This window comes from Haemaphysalis longicornis, unplaced genomic scaffold (assembly GCF_048455015.1).
Source record: "Haemaphysalis longicornis isolate Haplotype H1 unplaced genomic scaffold, Haemaphysalis longicornis Haplotype H1 scaffold_2, whole genome shotgun sequence".
NCBI classification, from domain to species: domain Eukaryota; kingdom Metazoa; phylum Arthropoda; class Arachnida; order Ixodida; family Ixodidae; genus Haemaphysalis; species Haemaphysalis longicornis.
This window is the reverse complement of record NW_027526295.1, coordinates 225,388,090-225,412,420: the sequence shown is the minus strand read 5'-3', so window position 1 is coordinate 225,412,420 and position 24,331 is coordinate 225,388,090. Positions and strand designations below refer to the sequence as shown.

At 45.1% G+C, this 24,331-nt stretch overlaps 1 protein-coding gene across 1 annotated transcript in view; it reads right to left on the bottom strand.

Moving 5' to 3' along the window:
* Nucleotides 1-215: 215 nt before the first annotated feature.
* Nucleotides 216-24,331, bottom strand: part of Cbp80 (Nuclear cap-binding protein subunit 1) — a 37,363-nt gene continuing 13,247 nt past the window's right edge. The window contains exons 15-24 of the mRNA XM_077699518.1: nt 22,360-22,497; nt 19,829-19,932; nt 18,578-18,700; nt 17,584-17,683; nt 13,877-13,970; nt 12,926-13,029; nt 9,458-9,560; nt 1,988-2,098; nt 1,470-1,583; nt 216-781 (exon numbers count right to left, since the gene is read on the bottom strand). Of these exons, the coding sequence (XP_077555644.1) occupies nt 668-781; nt 1,470-1,583; nt 1,988-2,098; nt 9,458-9,560; nt 12,926-13,029; nt 13,877-13,970; nt 17,584-17,683; nt 18,578-18,700; nt 19,829-19,932; nt 22,360-22,497 (1,105 nt within the window). The 3' untranslated portion in view covers nt 216-667. The remainder of the gene's footprint in view (nt 782-1,469; nt 1,584-1,987; nt 2,099-9,457; nt 9,561-12,925; nt 13,030-13,876; nt 13,971-17,583; nt 17,684-18,577; nt 18,701-19,828; nt 19,933-22,359; nt 22,498-24,331) is intronic.

The window sequence follows — 24,331 nt, the reverse complement described above, 5'->3', positions numbered from 1 at the left end:
CTGTTCTTGGTACCTCCCTAATGACCTCACAGCTAATGTTGCATAGTGGGAAATAATCTATTGTGGTGAAAACTGTCTTCTGGGGTCAGAGCGGAGTTGTGCAAGCAATCAAATGCTGAAATACAGATGCGTGTCTTCACAGTCCCTTTAAAGATAAAAGCATTTTTTTTCTTTGTTACAAATTAACAATCACTCATGAACAAACAGAAAAAATGTCAAGCAGTTGAACGAAATGCATCAACTTTATTCGAAAACATGATCCACCTTACTGCATTTTCTTTTTTGTCGCACCACGCCCCCACTGTTTATTTACGCCTAATAGTTTGTTGCTGTTAGGTTGAAGAAACACAATTTCCTTTGGTTCAAACAAGTGCTGAAAAGTCAGTCCATTGCTCAGAAAGAAACGTGCTTAGGTCTGTTACACAGAGAGTGAAATATGAAACACCTTAGTCTGAGGAACTAAAACAAGGGCCCAATTCAAGCACGCACGTTGAGTGCAATGTCCAGAACCTCTTATTACAGAAGAAATAGTGAGATTTGTGCATTAAGGCTCACATTTGTTTTTAAGGTTTTTTGCGGACTGTGCAAGTCGTAAGCCTCGAACATCGCACATTATACACTGAGCAAACAGACTGAAACTGTGGACGCTGTTTGATTATTTGTCAAATTATGCGCGTAGTGCGGCGAACTGCTGGAACACCTCCAGCACATGGGGGTCAATGTCGCTGGTGAACAGAAGTGATTCCAATGTTGTCACATACTTGAAGACGTGCTCATGATGCTGAAACGAAGAGAGAACACAGTCATATAAGAAATAGAGCCTTTTATGACAAATCTTTTTTTTTTACCAAGGTGTCCAAATGCTGAAAGGGCAAATTATAGTTTTCATAATCTATGTAGAGTAGAAAAGAGTTAATTCAGCCGAAACTACAGGCCGAGCACGTCGACTGCCTCGGCGACTAGTCTGCGACATTGTTTTTCACCTCCAGAGCCGAGCCAGTCGGTGTAGGTGGTGATGAATTATGTTCCTCCTTATACTTTCATGATTCTAGGCACACGCTAGTTTTAGTTGACAAAATTGTGTTCTGAATATACTATTTAATACTTGTCAATGCTGTAGAAAGCACTGATAACTACAGCAGTTCTACAAGCCCTGTTTCCCAGCCAACCACTGTTAAAATAATAGTGTGCCTGCATTGGCTCTCATTTTCAAGTAAATAGAACATGTCTGTATTTTGACACGTAGAAATACGAACCACATTGCACACCCGCAAAAAATTTCATCAACATCAGTTTGCAAAGTTGCTGAATTCGAATAGCTGATTAATTCTAAAGTATAGGCCACTATAATCGGAAATGGCCAATATTAGTTTGGTAACAACCGGAAGGGGTTACTATATTACATATATGTGTGGAAAGAGGTTTAGGTTGAAGGTGAGGTTCAGTCATGAAAACACAAACAAGCTTACCTGGAAGAAGACTTCTTGCAGGCGTCCTAGTGTCCACCGGAACCAGTAGGTCTGGAAGTTGGTGCCTTCAACTTCGCAATGGCCTATGTGTTCGGTCAGAGTCATGATGAATCTCTGCAACGTAAAAGTGTTGGCTCAATGACAACATTCACAGTGGCTTGTTCATTACCACGAACATCGCAGAAAATTCTGCTGAGGTGCCAGCCCTTTCAGTGGAATGGAATTTTTGGAGCTGTATGCTAAGCTGTGTCGCTGCTTCCTGTTCACCCCAAAATCCTCAGCGCATTCCTCCAGTCTCCTCTCTTTTTCCCACAACAGAGAGAGAGAGAGAGAGAGAGAGAGAGAGAGAGAGAGAGAGAGAGAGAGAGAGAGAGAGAGAGAGAGAGAGAGAGAGAGAGAGAGAGAGAGAGAGAGAGAGAGAGAGAGAGAGAGAGAGAGAAGCGAAAAAAAAAAATGGGGGACAGAAACGAAGATATGCATCTTCAGAGAAATACGCATCTCTTCACAGTGATCCACACCTGGAAAATGATGAGGAAGAGGTTCTTAAGGTCACTCTGGGTTGCTTCCAACTTCTCTTCCATTCGCTCCACCATTTCGTCTGTGGGATGGTCCTTGTAACTTGGGTCACCCTGGATGAGGGAAAGACAGATGGGAAGAGAAAAAGGCGAGTGCATTTACGTATATACACTGATGTACAGGCAGCACTTTCCCCCTATTTAGTTAGGGTGGCTTGCTTGAGGTGTGACTCTTAGGCGATTGAAAGAGGCACAAGGGAAAAGACCCAGTGTGCTACCACTGTGTGAGCAAATGACGCCTCGTAGACGAGCCCTGGCATCGTGCACAGACATCTTGGTAACTGCCACTGTGTAAGCACCGTCTGTGTCACATAAATCGGAATGTGAAAACTGCGAATGACATGACCGCATGATAACTACTTTTTCATGCTAACTGAAGGCAGCTACTGCTCGGCTCTGCTGCTGCCAATTTGGGCAGGTGGGCGTGCTTGTAACTAAGGGGTTGTACCACTTACGAAGTTGCTAGTTTGGGCTTGTTGGGGAAAAAAAAAGATGACTGCCCTTAACAAAATGTAGCAGCAGATGCCATGTGACCCTAAGAATCACCGGCTGCAAGGTAAAATGATTTGCTGAGAGACTCTACACCTTAAAAGTGAATAATAAAACTGGGACCCCCCTTTGCCCAAGAAAAAGAAAAAGAAATAGAGCAGCCTCACCACACATTCCACCAACCGAGCGCTACTTGCACAAACATGCATTCACATCAATTTTTTTGCTACGGCTCCTTAATTAAAGCAATTCAGCTGTCTGCCAGCAATGTACCTTACCAAGAGGACCTCTTCCAAGTAAAGAATGTCTTCCTGCATATGAATGCAAAACACACAGCTAGAGCCATCAGGTTCTTTTCGACACAGCGAATGTAAACAATTGGCCACGTCAGCTTGCATGAAGGCATCAAAGAAAAGCAACGTGTATAAAAGCAGATCCCACAAGGAATCCCCCAAGATATGTTGTAGGTATACACGAAAGCGCCTATTGGCAAACCTGTTAGTCATGCAATTTTTATTCACAAAACTTGCTCAGAAGCAGAGTGGAACTTTGCAAGTTATAATGAGGCCCAAATTATTAAAAAAAAAAAAAATGCTGTCTGTGCTGTTCACAGGCACCACCATGGTGTCTTCCCAACCTTTCAGCAAGGAGGCTGTTTGATCAACAGCCGGCACGTCTTGAACCAGCAGTGCAGTGCCGGTTCTGCCATCCTGCATAATCAGCGGAACCAGACCTGCACTTTTTCTGTCTGCGGCTGTACCTCCTTGTGCAGGGAGCGCAAGCAAAGCCAGGGCAAAGCCATAAACTCGCCCCACACCAGTCTGCACTACCGGTGAATCAAACGGCGCGTTCAGGTGCCGCGAGCTGCACCACAGAAACGAATGGTGACGTGCTGCACTGCCTGAACTGGTTCATGTGGTGCATTGAACGAACTCAAGGAAATGCTATCATCGCTTAGACTGCTCTTAGTTATGCTTGTACTATACAGTAAACGCACCCACACGTGCACACACATGCACACACTGTATATATAAAGCTGCACTTTAGCTCCAGCTCCTCTTTAATATGACTGAAACTTGCACGTGACAGCAGTGAGACAGCTGAAACAGATTTGGAAGCAGTTTCTGGAGCAGCAAAATCTAAGTTTTGGAGCAGAGTAACTTCAATTTGGAGCATTTTATGACATCAAATACAACATCTTAGGAGCCCAAAAAATTCACTGATTGATTGATTGTAGGATTTAACGCGCCGACGCAATGTAGGCAATGAGGCGCGTGTAGTGGAGGGCTCTGGATTAATTACGAGCCCCTGAGGACCTTTAACGTGCACCGAAATCTCATGCAAGTGGGAGTTCTTGCTTTTTGCCTCCATCAGAAAAGCGGCCGCCGTGGCCAGCAATCGTACCCACGACCTCGTGCTCAGCATCACAACGGCTCAGCCACTGAGCCACCGCGGCAGGCGGAGCCCAAAAAAATCAAATTTGTAGCAACTAAGGGAACAATACACTCTTTCATCAGTTTGGGATGTACACCACACTGAAACAGCATTCGCAGGCAGATTTTTTTAAAAAGTATCACAAGGCAAGAACTGCGCTACCTTCTTACAAACTTGTTAAATTTTATTGAAGCCGTATGCATGGGCAATGTAAAGGGCTGTTAAAAATACCAAATTAAAAAACACTGCAATCATAAGGTGTCCTAATTATCATTTGATTGCTGAAATGATTATTTTCATAATCCCCAACCGCGTTGCATGAACGAGTGTAGAGCCAAGGTCAAAGTTGCACAAAGCAAGGCAATGCTCGTTGCACCCCACCGGCCCTTCTATTTCAATCCCCAAGGTGCACGTTAAACAGTATTTTAGTAACGCTGGCATATTTAGTCACCTCGCCTTTGGCAGTAATTTCACTTGAGACATATTTAATAATTACTACTGGAGTTTAACAATAGCAACCAGTTTAACAAGTGACAACAATAGTTTGGGCGCTGCTCGAACACTTCACAGCAATGCAGTTTCTGCCGCAACTTTTGGCAAGTCGATCATCCCATTACTGTGGCCCGAAAGCTCTCTGTAAAACAGAAATAACTCAGCGTTTTACAACATCGGAACAAGTCCAAAATTTCGCTCCACGAACCTTGAGATACATGCACTGTGTTTCACATCAGTGGGTACCCCAAACTCCGCCTTTCCAGCCACGCAACGTCTTGTAATATGGCGCTCGTTCTAAAGCATACCTAATCGCCGCGACAGATGAAACGATTAAACGGGTCCCAGCCGCCGGCGAAACCTAAACTAGGGAAAGAAATCGGCGAAGCGTGCAAAGCGCCTGAACAACGCAGCAGGTGTGGCGCCCAGTGATCAAGAAGGCTGTTTCAGCGAACCCGGCCAGAGAGCCAATCACGCTTTAGAAGCTAGCATTTCTTTTGTTTCACCATCTTTCCTTATCTGCTGTTTGTGTAATTTTGGGAGACGATTAAAGGAGCCATGAAGAGAAAACACAAGTTTGGTTCATTCAAAAGATTGTCTCGTTAGAATCATACTGACACCACTTTTAACGTAAACTTCGCTCAAATAAGCTACATAATTAGGAAAAACGGGAATGGTCATGCGACCCACCAGCTCATTTCCCGCAACAGAACCTATGATGTCACATGAGCTAAGCTCTGCGATTGGCGGAGACTGGCAGAAGCAGACGCAAATTAGGTAGAGCTTACAAACTAGACGAACGAGCGATTTGCGCTTAAATTTAGGGCACATTCTTTACAAAGCAATAAGAATGATGGGACAAACAGTGGAAGTTACGAAAGCACATGTAAACATAGAAGTACTGATGCGTTCTGCTGTTCGTACTGCGCACAGCATGCTTGGTTTAGCTGCACAGCACTACGGGGCTTGGGGTTGTCTCGGACGACACTGGCCGATTGACGCAAGCAACGGTGTCTTACGTGACCCCATTTGTCGAGCGAGCACTGTTTCAGGGAACGAATATTTTCTCCCAGAACAAAAGCAAGCCAGGTTTAAATGCGGGCAAAAACAAACTAAACGCTTGCCACGGTATGGTGGCGCCATCTAGGTTACGGAACGTAAAGAAACGCGGGAACAAACCAACACCGCTGTACAGGGTGGAGACAACCTTTGAACGGTCCCGTGCCGCCGCAATTAGGCCAACGGGCTCAACGCGTTATTCTTTTCGTTTCCCACGAGACCTAGCAACGCGAAACAGACAATATGATTCAAACTTCTTCAGTAAACCGCGTTGCGGCGATAATTTTAACGCAGTTTTGACACAATGACTTGCTTTGGCGGCGAGCGAGCAACCGAAAATGGCGGCGCCAGCGTATACGTGTCTCTACCCTGTACGGCGGATGCGTGAATGAAGGTACTCTAGGCTGCAGAGCGGTTGGTTCCTGTGATGTCATTTGGGACCACAAAAACGCACGATTGAGCGGGAAAATCAAGATTTTAACCTAAATGTTTAATTTCTCAGAGAATAAAGCACCGTTTGTATCCAGACAAGCACTGGGGGCACTATAAAACACGAAATCTTTCGAATAAAACCAACTTGCATTTTCTCTTCATGGCTCCTTTAAAAAGGCGACCAGGAAGTGGAATACGAGGGCTCGGTCAATACAACCATACCAAGGTGGCGGCGCCCGGTGGTGTTATTCCGGAGATACGGCGCATCGAAAATGCAGTTTTTTCGTCAACTTGCGGAAATAGACTGTCACCTTAGTTGACATAAGTATTGTCACTGGCACTTTGCAACGTTTTTCAATGGGGAAACTATGAAAACATACAGAATGTGCAATTTGAAAATGTGACCCTCTAAAAACTGACATTTGGGCATTTTTGCTATGTGATCGTCACATCCGTTATTGATTGTTTGATTGATTGATTGATGATCATCGATAAAACTGCTTAAAACAATGTTGCCTTGGGACCGCCTGGAAAATTATGTTCTGAAGTCCTAATTTTTCCCCACTGAAACTGACGTGTGCGTCAAAATCTTTGGCCGTTTTGGAGCAGTTTGGCGCCATTTTTGTGCTTTTGGGGCAGCTTGGCAAAGGAAAACGGATTTTCTATCAAAACTGCACAATATGCGCAGCTGCCTCACCCGTAAGGTGAGCATGTAACGAAATATGAGTTCATGAACAATGTCACAGTGAGAAAAGCACTTTTCTTTTCTTTTTCACAGAAAAGCAAACAGCAGCCCACACGACACCCATGGCAAGTTGATAGCTATTTTTCCGCCCATCCCTTATGTGCAGAAATGGTGCATCCCGTACGGTCTGCTCGCTAAAGAATGAAATGCCACAGTGAGATGCTTGAATAGTCTTGAGCAGTCTTGGTAAAAAATTCCGGTCTCCCTAGGAGGGTAGATAAGTTGGTAGGTGTGTAGGTAGGTAGGAAGGTAGGCAGGTAGGTAGGTAGGTAGGTAGGTAGGTAGGTAGGTAGGTAGGCAGGTAGGTAGGTTACACGGATCCGAAACTGCCCACCAACAAAAATAGCAACTAGCAACTCGTGAAGTCCATCTTCCAATGGATATTCTGCAAGTCGCTCACACTCCCTATACTAAGTTCCTTCTGGCTGATTCATTGACTTGACGCAAATCAGGTTGACCCGCCCATCTTTATCTGCGTCTTTCCCAAAACAGCCACTCATTATTTCACCCCCCCCCCTCTTCTTTGAGAGTCTCTTTCAGATCTAGGTGGCACTCTTCACCCTCTCTCACGAGACGAACGCTTCCCATGCTAAAGCATTACTATGATGACAAGTTGTTTCAGCCACAGAAGCTCGTACAAACAAGCATTTTTTCACCATTCCCGTTTATATGCCACCGATGCATTGGCTTGGTCAGAAGTGTAGGTTAGCCTGCTTTTAGGATTGTCCCCACACTCTTTCACTGGCAGCCAATCAAAGAAATTGTGGAATGCCTAGATTATCATGAGCAGCTCTTATGCTTCCCCACAATTGAATGGCAAGTTCACAGCTGGCAAAAGCAAGCAGAAAGGTTTCTTGGCAAGCCCCTGCGACCATTTTCCTCACTTTTGTAAAGGCGCCTGACAATAATCAAATGTGCTACCACCTATCACTGGCCATTTCGTCACAGGGCACCACATAGTAGGCCTCGTACAGATTTACATAATTTTTGAACCAGAGGTGGCAGCGTATACTGCAAGTAGTTACAGAAGCGTTGTCAGTTAATGAGCCAACATAACTACCTGCAGCTCTGTCACTTTCTGTCAGCACACCCAAGTTGTATCTCGTTACCACCGCTGCCTACACTTACGCCAACAGACCAATGGCCGACACCCGATAAACACATAGATGTGTTCACTGGGGTGGCGTGCATGCCGGCAACCACGTCGGTCGCCTTAGCAATGGGGACGCATGGCCACCATCATGGCGGCACATGCATCAGGCCGTCCCACCGAGATTAAAAGCATTACCTTGTGGAGAAACGTGTTTATTCCTTTCACTCTAAGCGATGCACCACAAGTGTTCCTTTCCGTGGCGGAATGCACCTTCAGCTCCCGCATGGTTCCACTGCGCGTATTTGATTGCGCAGCCAGCGGATATCGCGTAGTGTTGTTTTCACCATCAGGCACTCTCGGCAACTCGTCTACACTGGCCACTGCCCTGGATTTGGATGCCACCCAGCTTTTGCCCTGCTATTGTGGGCTGTCGAGTGCCAGCTCCCGCTACCCAGTACTTATCTGTCGGCCACACTCCATTCCAGCAAACTCCGAAGTGGTTGGAACAGCCGCGGACTTCACTCCTCACCACAGCAAGCTTGCTCACCTCTACGCTTCACCATTCCCTTCGAGGCTTCTCGTCTCCCAGACGCAGCATGACGCCAGCCAGCAGTGTTCGACGCGTGTTGTGTTCGACGGGATCACCCACAGTGGAACGACTTTTCACTACTCTTTCCTCACCTTGCAAATCTTTACTTTTCTCTATTCTATCCTAGCATCGCATTAAAATGTCGCTGACATTATTCATATCTGTTGACACCTTGGACGAGACGACGGATGCAAAGTGCTCGACGGCAAGTAGAGTGCCACTACGTAATGTGAGTGCAATTAATAATATATCTGTAGACGCTACTGCCAAGAATCAGGTTGAAAAGCGACATACGATGCACGCTGGTGTTTTTTTTTTTTCTTCGAGATGCGGGCACAAAGCGCATGCGCAGCCACAGTGGCCACGGTCATGGCGGTTTTCGGTGTTGCCAAGCGAAGAAATTGCCCTCTAAACTTTTCAGTGAACACCACCTATTGCTCTACTACTAATACAGCTCACCTAGCAAGCGAGGGAAAGAGCATACCATTGTACCAAACAGACATACAAACACAAAGCTTGGTGGGCTGTGCAAGTAAGGCAGTGGCCCCAGTAAAGACACAGCCCAAAAATCAGCAGGCTTTCTAGCCCTGCAACTTACTTACCCCCTTTAGAGGATTCTGCAATGCAGGGACAAGTGCCATCATTACACCGCCTCGGCAGCACAAGTACGTGTTCTTTAAACGTACAACATCCCAGAACAATTCACCACGACAAACTAGAGTCTCCCTAAAGGACTTCTGAAGCACTGCCTAAGCATGGCTGAAAGTATTTTGTGAAGTATTTAATTTATGCAGTGTCGCACACTTGACACTGAGATTATACACCAACACACAATGAGAAGGCTATGAATTTGTGTAAAAATTCACTGCCTTTTTCCTTTGACAGATTGACATCGTAATGTCCAATACTGCTCCCTTGGCCTGAGTTGGTCAATGAGATAGCTTAAAGAGATAAGCACTGCCACATACTTAAAAAAAAAAAAAAAAAAACTGATTTTTTGTTTTGGCATGAATTCTTGCCACTAAGTACAAGCGCAAAACCAAAGATTGCGGTAACAAAAGTGCCAAGACTGCCTCTTACCTTGCTCAGCTTGTTTTTGGCATCTTCTAGTTCAGACTCGTGTTTCCCAACATGCTTGATCATTCTTCTTATGGTCAGGTGCAGGACCTCCCAAATGAAGGGCCTACAAAAAACCAAGGAAAAAGAGCAGATCACAGACATTTAATGCACTATGCATTGCATTGTCTGATGGCATCATAACCAGCTACAATTAACAGGTTTCTACAAATAAAGCTGCACCTACTTCTGAAACAATGTACCATAAATGTTGTTCAGGCATCGTTAAAAATATTTGCGCATGTCTGTGGGTGTGTGGTGATTAGGCTATATTGTAAAATTAAGTAACAAACAAAGTAAAACACAAAAGAGCCACAACTGCTGTCCAGCCACTTCCCAGAGCTCTGAAATTCCCTAATGCAAAGTATAAGCTTGACATGAGAACTTTAAATTATTTAATAATAATAAAAAGAATCCACCAATCAGCAAAGCTTTTAACACGAGGAACAAAAGTCCTTATACAAGGGGTGTGGACAACTACTTATTAACTCTTTCAGTACGGTGCCATAGGTCATCGGACGCCGGTGTCCGATGATTTCAAATCTCCCGCAAAACCTGACACCCGCGCTCCACAGACAACTGTCGCCATCTGGTGTGTTCATTGGCAACTTCTCTTTCAGTTTTGGTTTCGTTTGTTTATGTGTAGCGTGTGCTGGCGGTGTAGCAAGAGAAATTTGAACCGAAGGTAGCAGAGAGTAGGAGGAAAATAGTGTCAGGTTCGCGCCACGCTTGTTCCGCACTGTCTGACTGCAGTAGCAAGCACTTCGGCAGCTCCTGTTGTCGATTTTTCTGATCCCAGCAGCAGTGATGGGTCAAGCAACCATGTGAGATCTTTAGATTTCAGTTCAGATGACGAAGCTCCGGTTCAGGTGCCTTGCACTTCAACAAGCGTTGGCATTGTGACTCTGCGCTGTATTTATAAACAAAACGTGCTTCTTATCTGATGACTGCGGTTTTACTTTTGTGTTTAGGATCTCGACAACGTACGGCCACGATATTTTGCCAAATGCACCGCACCATATCCAGTTTTCACCCTCGAGACAGCCTGGTGCCCATGTCGGAGCAGCGCTGAGGAGTGACGCACGTCGGTTCTCAAGAGCGCTGGATTTTTTTCTGTTTTTCACTATGGAGGTGATCAAGACTTTGTGTGATAACACAAATAAGTATGCCTGGATGCATACTTTCTACTTTTGCGTGACTGCTTTGCTTAGTGGCACAGCCGTCAAGGCCGCTAGGTTGATGGGCCTTGAAATATTCAAGACATGGCATACAGTATTGATGTATATATGAATCAATAGCTAAGGAAACTAGGAACAGTTTGTATATTTCAGAATTCTTAAAATAATTTTCTGGCTTAGTACTATCACTTATTCCTTGTGTGCTTATACTTTTGTGTGTATCTTGTTTTGTTTATGTGACATATACAATAGCAGTGTCGTGAGAAATACAATTATTCGAATTGTATTTCTCACGACACTGCTATTATGTATATGAAAAGGCAAACTAATAGCTACAATATCACGTATAACAATACTAAATGTGTCCCATTGTTCAAGAGAAATAAATTTTTTTGTGGAAGCACTCAAAATCCGTCATTTTTACACCGTAATGAAAGAGTTAACTCTTTCACGACGGCGCCATAGGCAATCGGAAGCCGGCGTCCGATGATTTTAAATCTCCCGCAAAATCTGAAACCCACGCTCCACAGACAACTATCACCATCTGGTGCGTTCATTGGCAACTTCTCTTTCAATTTCGGTTTCGTTTGTTTATGTGTCTCGTGTGGTGGCGGTGAGCAAGAGAAATTTGAACCGACGGTAGAGGGGAGGAGGAGGAAAAATGGCGTCGGGTTCGCGCCGTGCTCCCCACAGTCGGACTGCTGTAGCAAGCACTTCGGCAGCTCCTGCTGTCAATTTTTCTGATTCCAGCAGCAGTGAGGGGTCAAGCAATGATGTGGGATCTTCAGATTTCAGTTAGGACGACGAAGCTCCGGTTCAGGTGCCTCGCACTTCAACAAGCGCTCGCAGGTAATTTCGTCGTGACGTTGCGCTGTATTTATAAACAAAGCGTGCTTCTTATCTGACGACTGCGGTTTTGATTTTGTGTTTAGAGTCTCAAGAACGTACGGCCGGGATATTTTGCCAAATGCACCGTGCCGTATCGCGCTATCACCTTCAAGATAACCTGGCGCTCGTGTCAGATTAGCACTGCAGGGTTCAGGTGCGACGCTTGTCGAGAGTGGTCGATTTTTTTTTTCTTGTTTTTTACCACCGAACTGATAAGGATTTTGTGCGGACACAAAAGAGTATACCGTAATTACCCGATTCTAACGCGCACCCGATTTTCCTGACAAAAAAACGAAAAAACTTGCACCTCCGATTGTAACGCGCACGGAACTGTGTGAGCAAGAAAAACGAATGCGAAAGAAACGGGTGATTTATTTCCCGAAGTAATCTCACTCATTTCACTCCTCGTCGCTCTCTGCTGACCACAACAACTCGTCCTCGGTGCCGTCAAGCACGTTCGCGATGCCACACTTCTGAACTAACGTTCAACCATGGTCGATGGGATCGTGGCCCACACCTCACACGCCCATCCCGTGAGCTTCTCCAGAGGTGCACGCTTCAGCCGACCGCTTGTTTTGAACGCGTGAGAGCCGCTGCTGCCATTGCTGTTATCAAGCGCGCAAGTGGAACGATTTGACGATTTGTGTGAACGCCGATAGAAAAGCCTAGGAGTAGGCGCCTATGCTTCCTGCGTCCGAAAAATCGTTGCTAAAAGCTTTAGCGCCATCTTGACATGGCGATGGGTGGGACGAAATTTTTGCTGTTTCGGTTTCGGTTTCGTATCCGATTCTAACGCGCATGCTATTTTTTTACCTATTTTTCCGGAAAAAAGTGCGCGTTAGAATCGGGTAAGTACGGTACTTGGATGCACATTTTACAGAGGCTCACTCACCCTTGAGTGCCCTCGCGGCGTGGCACAGCCGTCAGTTGCGCTAGGTTGACGGGCCCTCAAAAATCCAAAACTTGGTGTACACTCTTGATTTATATATTGAATCATAGCCAAGGAACGTAGGAACAATTTGCATATCTTAAAATACCTGAAATAATTTTTAGTCTCGGTAAAAGTGCTGATTTGTGTTTGTCGTATACTTTTCATGGGGGCTTTTTTCTGTTTACTTGACGAATAAACTGGAAGTAATTGTACCTTTAACAAAACTGCTGCTTTGTGTTTGGAAGAGCAATCTATAACCTACAATTTCATGCATAGCAAGGCTACGTGTGTCCAGTAGCTCAAGAGAAAAAAAACCGTTTTGTGGAAGCACTTAAAATCAGCCGTTTTTCCGCCGTAATGAAAGAGTTTTAAGCAGTGGAGCTATATTATTCCAAGCTAAAAAAGCACCAAGGACAAAGTAACGCAATGTCTTACTTCATGAAGTCGGGTGCCATATCTTTGGAAAAGATCCAGTTAGCCACGGCAGAGCATTCCACAATCTGGGTCTTGAGGTATTTGTCGATGAGGCCAATGATCATCTGGTAAAGAGCAAGACACAGCAGAAATTTGAAGATGCTTGCCACAAAGAAACTTCTCACACCAGTTCTTACACAACACACCCGCAAAATTTGTGAGCCAAAAGTTAAAGCAAACAAATGGACCATAAAAAGAAAAAAAAAAAAAAAGAAAAAAAAAAGAAGTCGACCTTCTAACAAAGCCACAAAATGGCCACCACTGTGACTATCCTTTGAAAGAAGAAAACGTGGTGAACTAGACAAAGAAGAAGAGCAGGTAAGACAAATAGAGGCGCAATGCCTTCTTCGTGGCGCCTGTATCTGTCTACCTTGTCTTCTTCGTCCCCGTCTAGTTTGCACCACGTTTTCTTCTTTCTTTTAGTATGTACCAACTAGTTCAGCAACAACTTTTGTTAAGTCCTCTGAAAGTCAGTGCCCTCATCAAACAGTTTTCTTTTTGCGTCTTCACTCGTCGCACAATGTGGTTTTACTCAAATCGAAAAAATCAAGACAAGGAAATGTCTCACTGACGTGTGCCACTGTGAAAAATCTCAGCGCATACCAAGCCTTAAAGAACAACGCTCCAAACGTTAAAAAAAAAAAAAAAAAAAAAAAAGCCAGCTGTTTTTACTTTTCTTTTTCATGCTTGATCCTCCCAAAATGGCTAATTATGTCTAATTACCTTGGGAACTAATTGACTGACTAAAAAATGATGACAAATCTGAAATCAGTGGCAAAAAGCAGCAAGGCTGAGAAGTTTTATAGAGTTTACCAGAAAATGAAAAGAAGTTGTTTTAAGAGCCATGTCCCCCTCATAAACTGTCTACTGTGTGCAACCACACACGCACTCAGCTGCGACAAAGCCACCTACTTGCTGATGGTTGTGCAAAAGGTTGTAGGTGCTGCGCAGTACACAGATCTGGGCCTCTTCGGTGGGCGCCAATGTTTGGAACACATAATGAAATCTACAGAGAAGGAAATAAGCAAACAACCGACAAACGATTAGGACGCATTCTGGGAGAGGCAACAGGTGCTGCAGAAAATTTTCCCACCCATCATAAACATCAATAATTCCATAGCACCAACAATGTGTCAGTTACAGGGTTTTGCAGAAGCAACGTATAAATCATTCAACCCACCCTAACACTTTCAGGGTTTTTAGGTACGCTGGATGGATTTGTGTTGGCCTACCCAGCTCTGCTGTTAGAAGGCCTACTTGGACAAAAAACACCATGTCATGCCTTCTGTGTAACCGTGCAGATAATATCTGGGAGAACATGCTGCCAGCCTTTTTCATGTTGCAACCCCGTGTTGCTGTGGTGTGACATGGTAGAAATCTGGACTAACAGCCATTTATATATATTTTAATTGAAGAGGTTAACCAACAAATAGGATAAAACGGTTAGCAAATCACCACTTCTGACAATTTTTACATGTGCAGGTTCACGGATGTTTGCACTGAATTTTTTGTTTTCCTTGCAGATAACACTTTTGGAAGCCAGCAGAGAAATTCACAGAGACAAAGCCCCTGAGAGCCTTCAGCCATATCACTAGCACATGCAAGGGAAATATCTAAAGCTCAAGGATCACATTGAAGAAACCTATGGCAAAGCAGTAAGCAGGCTTTTTTGCGGCTTGTTTAAACACTGCTACTATCATCGATCAATTAGTTGGAAGTATTTGTATGTTTTGGATTGCCTTTGATCTGTTGCATGGTCACATAACTTGCTCTTGTATTTGGACAGCAACTTTACGCAGGGAGGGCAAGAAGGCTGGTTTGTCTGTATGGCTTTAGATGAGTGTCTAGGCTGGTTACACACAAACCACTGCTTGCTGGGATACACTTTTACTGATAAAGTAATTTATTGGCTATTTATAAAGAATCTGTAGCGTGAATCACAGCAAATATTGCTATGTTCACTGGCAACCTGATGGGTTGGACCCTCTGAGCCGCCGCACTGCAAATATAAGCCTGGCACTGTGGGCAAAGCTGGGGTGATGAAGTTTCTGGGACTGAAGAGCAATGGCCACTACGTGGTTGCTTTCACAGTTGTTAAAAATGGGATGCAACCAACACATGTGGCCCTGCTAGTCTCTTTTGGTTTCTTGTGCAAAATCGCTACAGTCGAATCCCGCTACAACGAAATTGACGGGACGCGCGAAAAATTTCGTTGAAGCAAAAATTCGTTGAGGCAAAATCTGCTATTATCTGCCCCAACACACCACAGAAAGGCCAGAAAAATAGCCCCGTATGTTTCCTCATCATTGGCAGCATAATACAATGTTTAGAAAAAGGAGTGACGCCCAATAACGTCGTGTTTATTCGGTTAACAACAGACCAATGGTTATCTGTTTTTTTCACTCCACGCAAAGAACGCGTTACGGAGGGGGGGTGAAGAAATGCAGGCGCAAAATGTATTGCTGTACAACAAGGCGTGTCCACCCAGCTGATTACTTGCAGGTAACTGCTAGGCGGTGGGAAGCCCCCCTCTCGCTTGTGGCAGGAGCAGTGCCGTTATCTTATCCTCTGATTGATTGTAGGGTTTAACGCGCCGACGCAACGCAGGCGATGAGGCGCGCCGTAGTGGAGGGCTCCGGATTAATTTTGACCACCTGGGGATCTTTAACGTGCGCCGAAATCTCGTACACACGGGCGTTTTTGCTTTTCGCCTCCATCAGAAAAGCGACCGCCGCGGCCGGGAATCGAACCCACGACCTCGTGCTCAGCAGCGCAACGCCTTAGCCACTGAGCCACCGCGGCGGGTTATCTTATCCTCTGACAGGGCACGGCAGCTACTGACCTTGGCAGGCAAGACGCGCGTGCTTGCATTTAAATGACTTGGCTTCAAGACCAAACACGGAAACATGATTTTTGCTCTTCGCTATGAAGAATGGTAGAAGGAAAACGGCAAGGACAGCTGCTCACAACGCATACATGATGGCGCCGCGCCAGCAGCGGAGCACATTCGTGCGATTTCAACCGGATATGGATTGGCTGTAGCACCTGCTTGCCGAACCTGCCCTCATGTAAAGACGGCCAGCCACATCGTTATCACCATCAAACAATGGCGTCCACCTGAGTTTTTTTTTTTGTTGTTGTTTTGGGTGGCAGTGTGAGCGCACCGCACATGTTTTCGGTGAAGCTAAGCATCCTGAATGTATAAAAAGTTACACATAGCTGGCGCTCTGCTTATATTATTGTAAAATAATTGTTCAAACCCAGCCCAAATCATCGAACATTTCGTTGAAGCGAAAGCAAGCCTGACAAATGGTTCATTGTGGCGAGGACTTTGTTGCATTGACTTCTACGGCTAGCTGACAGGGAATTGGAAATATTTTGTTGAAGCAGAAATTTCGTTAAAGTGGAGTTTGTTGTAGCGGGGTTCGACTGTATTAACTTCCTTCTGCCAATTTTCCGGAAAATTTATGGAGCCTCTCACACAAGCTTGCACTAAGGCTGATGCGCCATGGAGGGAGAGGGTGATGTGGACATGTGACGGCCCAACATTAGGCTCAACTTCACATTATGAGGCGGTGAATGTAGTCAACCGGTACTCGCAGATCGATGTACAATGAGTATGATGTTGCTTGACACATCGTTAGTCTAGACTTGATGGTTACCCAACATTAAAGGGGCCCTAAATAGGCTTCCGTAGGTCGCCATTTCAATCGCGCAATCGCTAGAGTACCCCTTCACGACAACGTGTACCAAATATTACACCTCTGCGTAAAGCAGGGGCCGCACAAACACGAAAAAAAGATTTCACTTTCTCTCCTGGCTCACCAACCATACCTTGCCGCCACACTTGCGCGCTCTGACGCAGTTCTTTCCGGCTCTGACGCGCCTGTATGACGCACGAGACACTGCCCAGTGCGGTGCCGCGAACGCGAACCACAGCGACAGCGCTCACCGTGCAACCGGAATCTGGTGGGCGGAGCATGCGCGTCGAGTGCTAAAAAAAAAAAAAAGCGCGCGCAGGGCTTGGCGCAGCCAATGACTGCATGTACATCAAGGAGGGTGATGGATTGCCCTGTTTTTCTCGGTGGTCTTGCGCCGGGTCGATGACGTCGCGGCTTCCACAGTGCTTCGGAGGAGCTACTAGAGGAGGAGAGCCCCAGGCCTTATGGGTGGCCCCTTTTAATGAGCGATAACTCGGCTAATACTTAACGCATTTAAACAATTTTTGCGGCATGACGTTCCTTGGATAGTACTCCAGTGACTGCGCACGCAAAATCGTAACATTTGGCAGCCTATTTAGGGCCCCTTTAAGCCTAAACACAGGACATGCTACAGGTAGCAGCTGACATCGTTAGACCTTAAAGCAAAACGTTAGGCTTAAGCCAGTGTATAAGTGACAGTTGCTGCTGTTAGTCTAGCAAAGAGTGCAAAGTGTCCTAGTCAACGCTTCATAAGCTTGGTGCATGCTGGGAAACACGTCAAGAATGAATGAATGAGTGTGAATCAATCAATCAATCAATCAATCAATCAATCAATCAATCAATCAATCAATCAATCAATCAATCAAATATTTTGAGAAACAGCGAGAGAGCAGCTGGAAGCTACGCACTGCCACTTACTTTGCAATGGCTGCGAATGCATGGGAAAAAGACTTGGATGTGAAGTTCAGTAGTGTCTCGACAAACACCTGGATCTTCAGGGGGTTGTGCGTCGGCTCCACTGTAATAGCCAAGATCGCCTGCTTTAGTGATCTAATCACTGCACCATATGCAGTGCCCGCAAGGTTCACTTATAATGATTGACTTTCTCCCTCAAACACAAGAGCCCAACTTGCATTGCTGTTGTAACCACACCAGTGTTTCTTCAAGCAAAAAAATGGATGCTGCAGGCCACAGATGGCAGGAATGACACGATCCCGCACTAACCCATGAAAAGGAAGATAATGGTCGGGTCCTGAAATGCTTATGTGCGATCACTTAATCTCTGCAAGACAAGCAAACTGCAAGGAGGCTGGTGTGGGCCCAAGGAAAAGGAGAAGGAAACGAAGGCCGATTTTCTCGCCCCAATTTTTGCAGCTGCGAGAAAAAACTCCTGCAGAGATGATGTCGCCAGTTCCTCTTCCTCTAATTCACGAATGTGCAATGTGGAAAGGCTCGCTGACACAACCGATGCAAGTCAACCACCCGATTCTGATATTAAAAAAAAATAATAATGCTTTAGGTAGGAGCACTGTGGAAGTCCCAAGCCTAACTGCAGCCTGCAAAGGAGGCCTTGGTGCTGAAATCGGGCATGCAATGTCAGTACGTAGCTGGCGCCGTTTCACCACTGTTCCAGGGCACCACGGTGTTCACGGGCAGGTACCCTGCAAGGCCGGTCATTTTTTTTTCTTTTCTCAGATCGCCTACTCTGTTCATTAACTTGTTGCAGAAGGTGGCTACTCAGTTCAAGCACAGCCCTTTAAGCTCCAAATACAGGACAAACGGCACGCGCCAAGCGTTATTGTTCCCACTCGTCATCCAGTCCGTAATGTGGCCGCAGATGAAGACCAAGACAAGACAGGGGGAAGAAGCAACCAGGAAAGAACGGGAGAAACACAACAAAGAAAACGCTCACTCGTGTCGTCGTCCTGCAAGGGGTTGGGAAGCTCAGCCAGCACCTCGAGCGCCTCCTCTGGAGTGCACTTGCTTCGGATGCAGCCGCTCAGTCGGACAGCCACTGCAGCGCCAGGCAGGACGTCTGCACAAGCACGGGCGCTGTTACATGAATGCACGGATCTCTTTAAACGGTTTACTGGAACAGTTTTTGTTCTGAATAGAATTGCAATGTGTGTATGGGTTTATATTGTCTTTCTCATTCCCTGAAATGTTGCACTTCTAATCGCTACTCTGTATTTCCATCACTCCTGCTATAGCCCTTAAAGAGCTGCAGTATGTACAAACAAACGAACAAACAAACAAATAGATGTAAGCTGCAGTTTGGAAGTGCTAAGTACACCTAAGCTCCGAAACAGGTTGGGCCGGATAGACAGCAGTCAGTTTAGACCACCTAGGAAACCTAAATGGATGCTGAAATCTTGTACATTTGGTTGTTCCTGTATTTGACCTCTGTCAGAGAGGCAGCTACCACAGCATGCCTGAACTCTTTAAATGCAGTGGGAAAAGTGCCCTTTTTTTTCTGGGTTCTTGTGGCATTTTCTTGCTGAATTTTTCCAAAAATTTCGTCTGACAAGTTTCAGATTGTATTTAAGTTCCCAACTTCATTTTCAAAGCGGCATCCGTTTAACTTTATTTTTATGTACCCTGCATGTTTCTGATCAATTTTTAAAGCATTAAAAAAAATCTTCACTGGAACCAAGCAAGAAATCATTTTTCTTGGGGTTCGAAAAGGCTATCTTTGTACCCAGAAAATTGCTCAAGCTATGACATATTTTTACTAAGGGCACTGCTAATACATGAAAAAAAAAAAAAGTATATGCCAAAACATTTAAAAATTTTCTATATTCTCTAAAGTTTGCCAAAGAATCATTTTTAAGAAATTTAATTCTCCATTCTGACCCCTTCCTTCATCTGTAAAACTGTATCATTAAAATGTATTTATAAGGCTTCATTTAGGTGCACTTGTTATATTTTGAATCCCACAGTTTTTGCTTTTAACAAACGGTTTACTGGAACCCACAGGAAAGGGCCCTTTTCCCCCAGTACAGAAATATGCTCAAGTGGTGCATATTTTTCGCGTACGCAGATACTGCAGGCCTTTCCCACCTAATCAGCACTCACTGCATACATCCTGCAGCCTCTGCTGTGCCTCTGCTGGAAGCTGCTGGTACACAGACGCATGCAACAGGAAGCTATGGCCGGTACCCACCTGCTCCCTCCTTATCAAAGCGATAATCTGCCACAGGCTTTGCTGGTGTGCAGGGGGCCAGTGCTGCGGGCACAAGGTCCACCACTCGCTGATGGTAGGACAACCTGCAGCATCCCCCGCACCCACACTCATCACTCAAGGCACTCGGGCACCGAGTTAAGATGGGAGAAACATTCGACACGTTTTAGTCCCCACACCTGCTGACACAAGCTCTCCCTTCCAAAATTACTCCTACCAGTCTGCAACCGTCATGAAAGAAGTCTGAATTTTCAGTACACTGCCTACGAGATTCTCTAACGATGCTTTAGGAAAGCTCCAAGGTGTTAGACGACGAGACCCATTGTGGTATAAATAGAAGTATGACCTGTGGAAATTAAAATCATGCTGACTTCAAGCACAATTGTTGGGCCATTGTTAGTTAGTTCGAGATTATAAGAAATGACCAACTTGAAGACTGGCCAAAATACTAACTTCAAGACTACACAAAATAATGTCATGTTACATATATGGTGTAACATTAACCCTTTCAGGGGGGTCACAGACGTACATATACGTCCTCTGCAAACACCTTCAAAATGGTCAATAACGTATATGTAAGTCATCGCTTGTATGTTTAAAAAGCGCGCCTTTTTCGCTAACTTCTCTTGCTTGGCATGAGCTGCCACACTGCGGAAATATGTCAAATTATTTTCTTGCGCTGATGGCTCTTCTTTTTATTTTTTTTATGATTTACTTCAGCGGCACGCCTGCTATTGCTTGCGCATCCGGTAACGAGGGGGCGCGCTAGGTATCACCCCCCGGGCGCCTCTCGCTTCTTGTGCCTGCCACAGACCAAGGGCACCTACGAAACTGATGATGATGATGATTGCTATTAGTTTCCCCTTTGAAGCGGGGTGATGACATGTCATCTTACCAAAAAGGACTAATATAACCATGTTTTACACTCTTGGTTTAATACTAGCGCTGCTTAGGGCAGGCACTAAAGTTTATTAGGCCCGAGATACTTTCTTTTCCCTGTTACAGGTGGTAACTGTCCTAGGCAATACTCCTCTCTCTGCTTTTCGTCCACCAGCATTCTAATCTTCTTTTCGTCCCCTCGACAGCCTTGAAGATAACTTCCTCTCTGATACCCTTAAATCCTAGGGCTTCTGGAAGCCCAATATTCCCTTCATGTAAATTTGGATGGATACCCTCACATTCTAAAACTATGTGCCGCATAGTTTCTGTTTCTTTTCCGCAGACCACGCATACCCCATCATTTTGTGAATACTTCCCCACAAAACTCTCAGTTCGCAGGCAACCTGCTCAAAAAGCAAAGCACTGCCCTGGGAATTATCGTAGAAATTTTCCTTTCTGATGTCCATTTTCTCAGCCCTGTACGTCTCTAACGACATTTTAGCTTCCATTTTTTCCCTCCATTTATTCGTTTCAATCTGCCTTGCCTCTTTTTTGGTTACCTTGGCTGCTTTGGATTCTCCACTGTTCTTTCCGTATTTCATCGTTAGCCTTTTAGTCTTTCTTAACCACTGCGTGTCCATGCTTTTCAAGTATAGGTACCTAAAAACCTTAGCTGCCCACCTTCGTTGAGGCTCTTTTCTCGCTTTTTTTTTGGTATTTTATAGGAGTGGTGCACCGTCTATCGCTCACGCATCCGCCCGCACGCAGCGGCTGGTTTCGGTATTGTCCTCCGGGCGCTTCCCGCTTTTTGCGCCCGCGAAACTGATGTCTATCTGATTTCGATTCACTCAAAAGGTGCCAGCTTGTTACTCTCTTGTTTTTATTTAGTATTTTTCTTGTGTTTCTCATTAATAAAGCACATGTATGTAACAACATGAACGATTTTTCTGTCACTTTATGGTCACCCTAAAAAAATACGATAATTTCTTCTTGAAATAGATTCACCAAAAGAATTTAAATCAGCAATAACAAAAATCGGTCCTGGGGGGGCGCATTTGGCAACAAAATTCGACCCTCAAAGGGTTAAGTGACAAGAAGAAAGTGGAGTGGGTCAAGGAACAAACGCGTGTTAAGGACATATTAGTAGAAATTAAGAAGAAGAAATGGACGGGGGCAGGGCATGTAATGCCCTAACGCGTGTTAAGCACATATTAGTAGAAATTAAGAAGAAGAAATGGACGTGGGCAGGGCATGTAATGCGAAGGCAGGATAACCGTTGGTCATTAAGGGTAACAGAGTGGATGCTTAGTGAAGGCAAGCCTGGCAGGGGGCAGCAGAAAGTTAGGTGGGCAGATGAGATCAAGAAGTTTGCAGAGATAAATTGGTCGCAGTTAGCACAGGATCAGAATAATTGGAGATTAATGGGAGAGGCCCTTGCCCTGCAGTGGGTGTAGATAGGCTGATGATGATGACGACATATATGTCAGACCCATTGGTGTTTTTCTGAATGGATGTTCAAGCTTCTTTTCCTCTCTCTCTCTCTCTATTGCTTTTCTTGCAACAATGTAAGACCCTAAAAGATCATTGAAACAATGAATTTCTCAGCAGGTGGACATAAATACTGTGCCCCTCACCTGAGGCAGCGGTGCAGGGCCTGCCGCAAGAAGACTGACTTGGGGTGCAGGGGGTCCAGGGAAGCCGTGTCCACCCAGTCGTCCCAAGTCCACCGAAACTGGAAGTTGCTCAGGTGGTACGCAAACCAGCTGCAGAACCTGCACGTGAAGCAGAGAGATGGAGAAAAATGACGGTCGACCCCTTCTCCCAAGAAAGTCATCTAGTGCATGAAAAACAACAGTCGAATTGATGAAAGCAGCAAGTCACCATTCCTGAAATGGTGTGCGAAGAGTTTCTTCATTCTTGGACAATCGTGCACACAGGTTGGTGGAAAGCATGATAATGATTATGGGGTTTTATGGCACAAGGCCAGTTGGTGTAAAGTAGTTTTCCTTGCTTCTTCATCTATCATAAAACCCAATCCAGCGTGCATTTTTAATTAAAAGAAAGTTGGTTCTGTTGGTTATGTACCGGCATCTTGCCTCAAAAGCCCCAACAGTTTCCTTGGTGCTGTATAAAGTGACTCTGTACGACCCATGCAAGTGGTTTCTGTAGTTTGGAACAGTCTTGCATATATATAGTACTTTCTGTTGAATTGTTTCCACTACTGGCCGGTTGGTTGAATCAAGTGATGGGTAGCCCAAGGAAGACTACCCCCTTTAAAAGAAAAAGAGAAAGAGAAAGAGAGAGAGAGAGAGAGAGAGAGAGAGAGAGAGAGAGAGAGAGAGAGAGAGAGAGAGACCTCTTCAATAGTGAAAGGCAGAAAAAATGACTGCACATGATGTGCTCCCGTAAGAAGACAACATATTGCACAAGCTCAGTTTTCCTGCACATCACTATCAATTTAGGTTGTTTCCATGAACGGCATCTTCACAACCCAAATTTCTACCATTTCGCAGAAATGCAATACGTGTTCAATCTCACAAAGGTGAGCAACATGCCACAGAACAATGGTTTTCAAATGGGGGGCCCCCGAGATACAAGGGGCTGTGGGTACCCCTTCACAATGCTTCCCTTTTCCTATATTTCATTTTTGCTAAGCCCGGAAAATGAGGGGGGGGGGGGGGGGGGGTAGGAGGGGGGGGACGACATGTACATGTGATTTCTTTCCTGTAGCAGGTGCAAGGTTTGCATTTTTGCACTTGTTGCCAACACTGCAATTGAGCAAGAAACCGAGATACACAAAAGGCAGGCATAGAAGTGTGCGGGAAACTTGAATGAAGGCAGAATGCAAGTTTGGTTCTTCTGATAGACTGCTTTTGTTAGAATAAAACTGACACCACTTTTGACGCAAACTTCACTAAAATAGGTGGCATAATGAGGAACAGAGAACAGGCACGCGACACTCTGGCTACTTTTTTGACTGGCTGAGGCTGACAAAATCTAAAGCAATTAAACAGGGACTATAAGCTTGCAAAATGATATATTTGTGATTAAATTTAGTGCGCATTCTTTTTATAGCAGTAATAATCGTGGGGAAAACAATGAGTTACGAACAAACATGTAAACAGAAGCATCCGTGTGTACGGCGCGCACTATGCCGGCTGAAGTCGCACAGCCATTGAGCGCGTTGGGCTTGTCCGACACGGCCTGGCCAAGTGGCATAAGCGACATCGCCACTTACAAGACTCTGCTTGTCGAGCAAACTGAATTTTTCACGAACGCTTACTATCAAGTGTAGCAATAAGCCAGGTACAAGTCTGATACAAACTAGTACGTTTTTGCCGTGGGCGACCGCCTTAGTCAACATACAAACCTTTGTTTTATAAACCTGCCCTAGATATGCTGTTGTTAATGTCACGAAACACATGATGCGGTGGGAAATTAAAATTTTGGCTTAAAACGCTTCATTCCTCAGTGCACACAGCCTCGTTTGCTGCCGAACAAGTGCTGGGGGTCACTGTAAAACACCAAATTTTTCGAATAAAGCAAACGTATTTTGTCTTCACGGCCCCTTCAAGCTGCAAGAATTGTTTAAAGTTGCAGCATGTA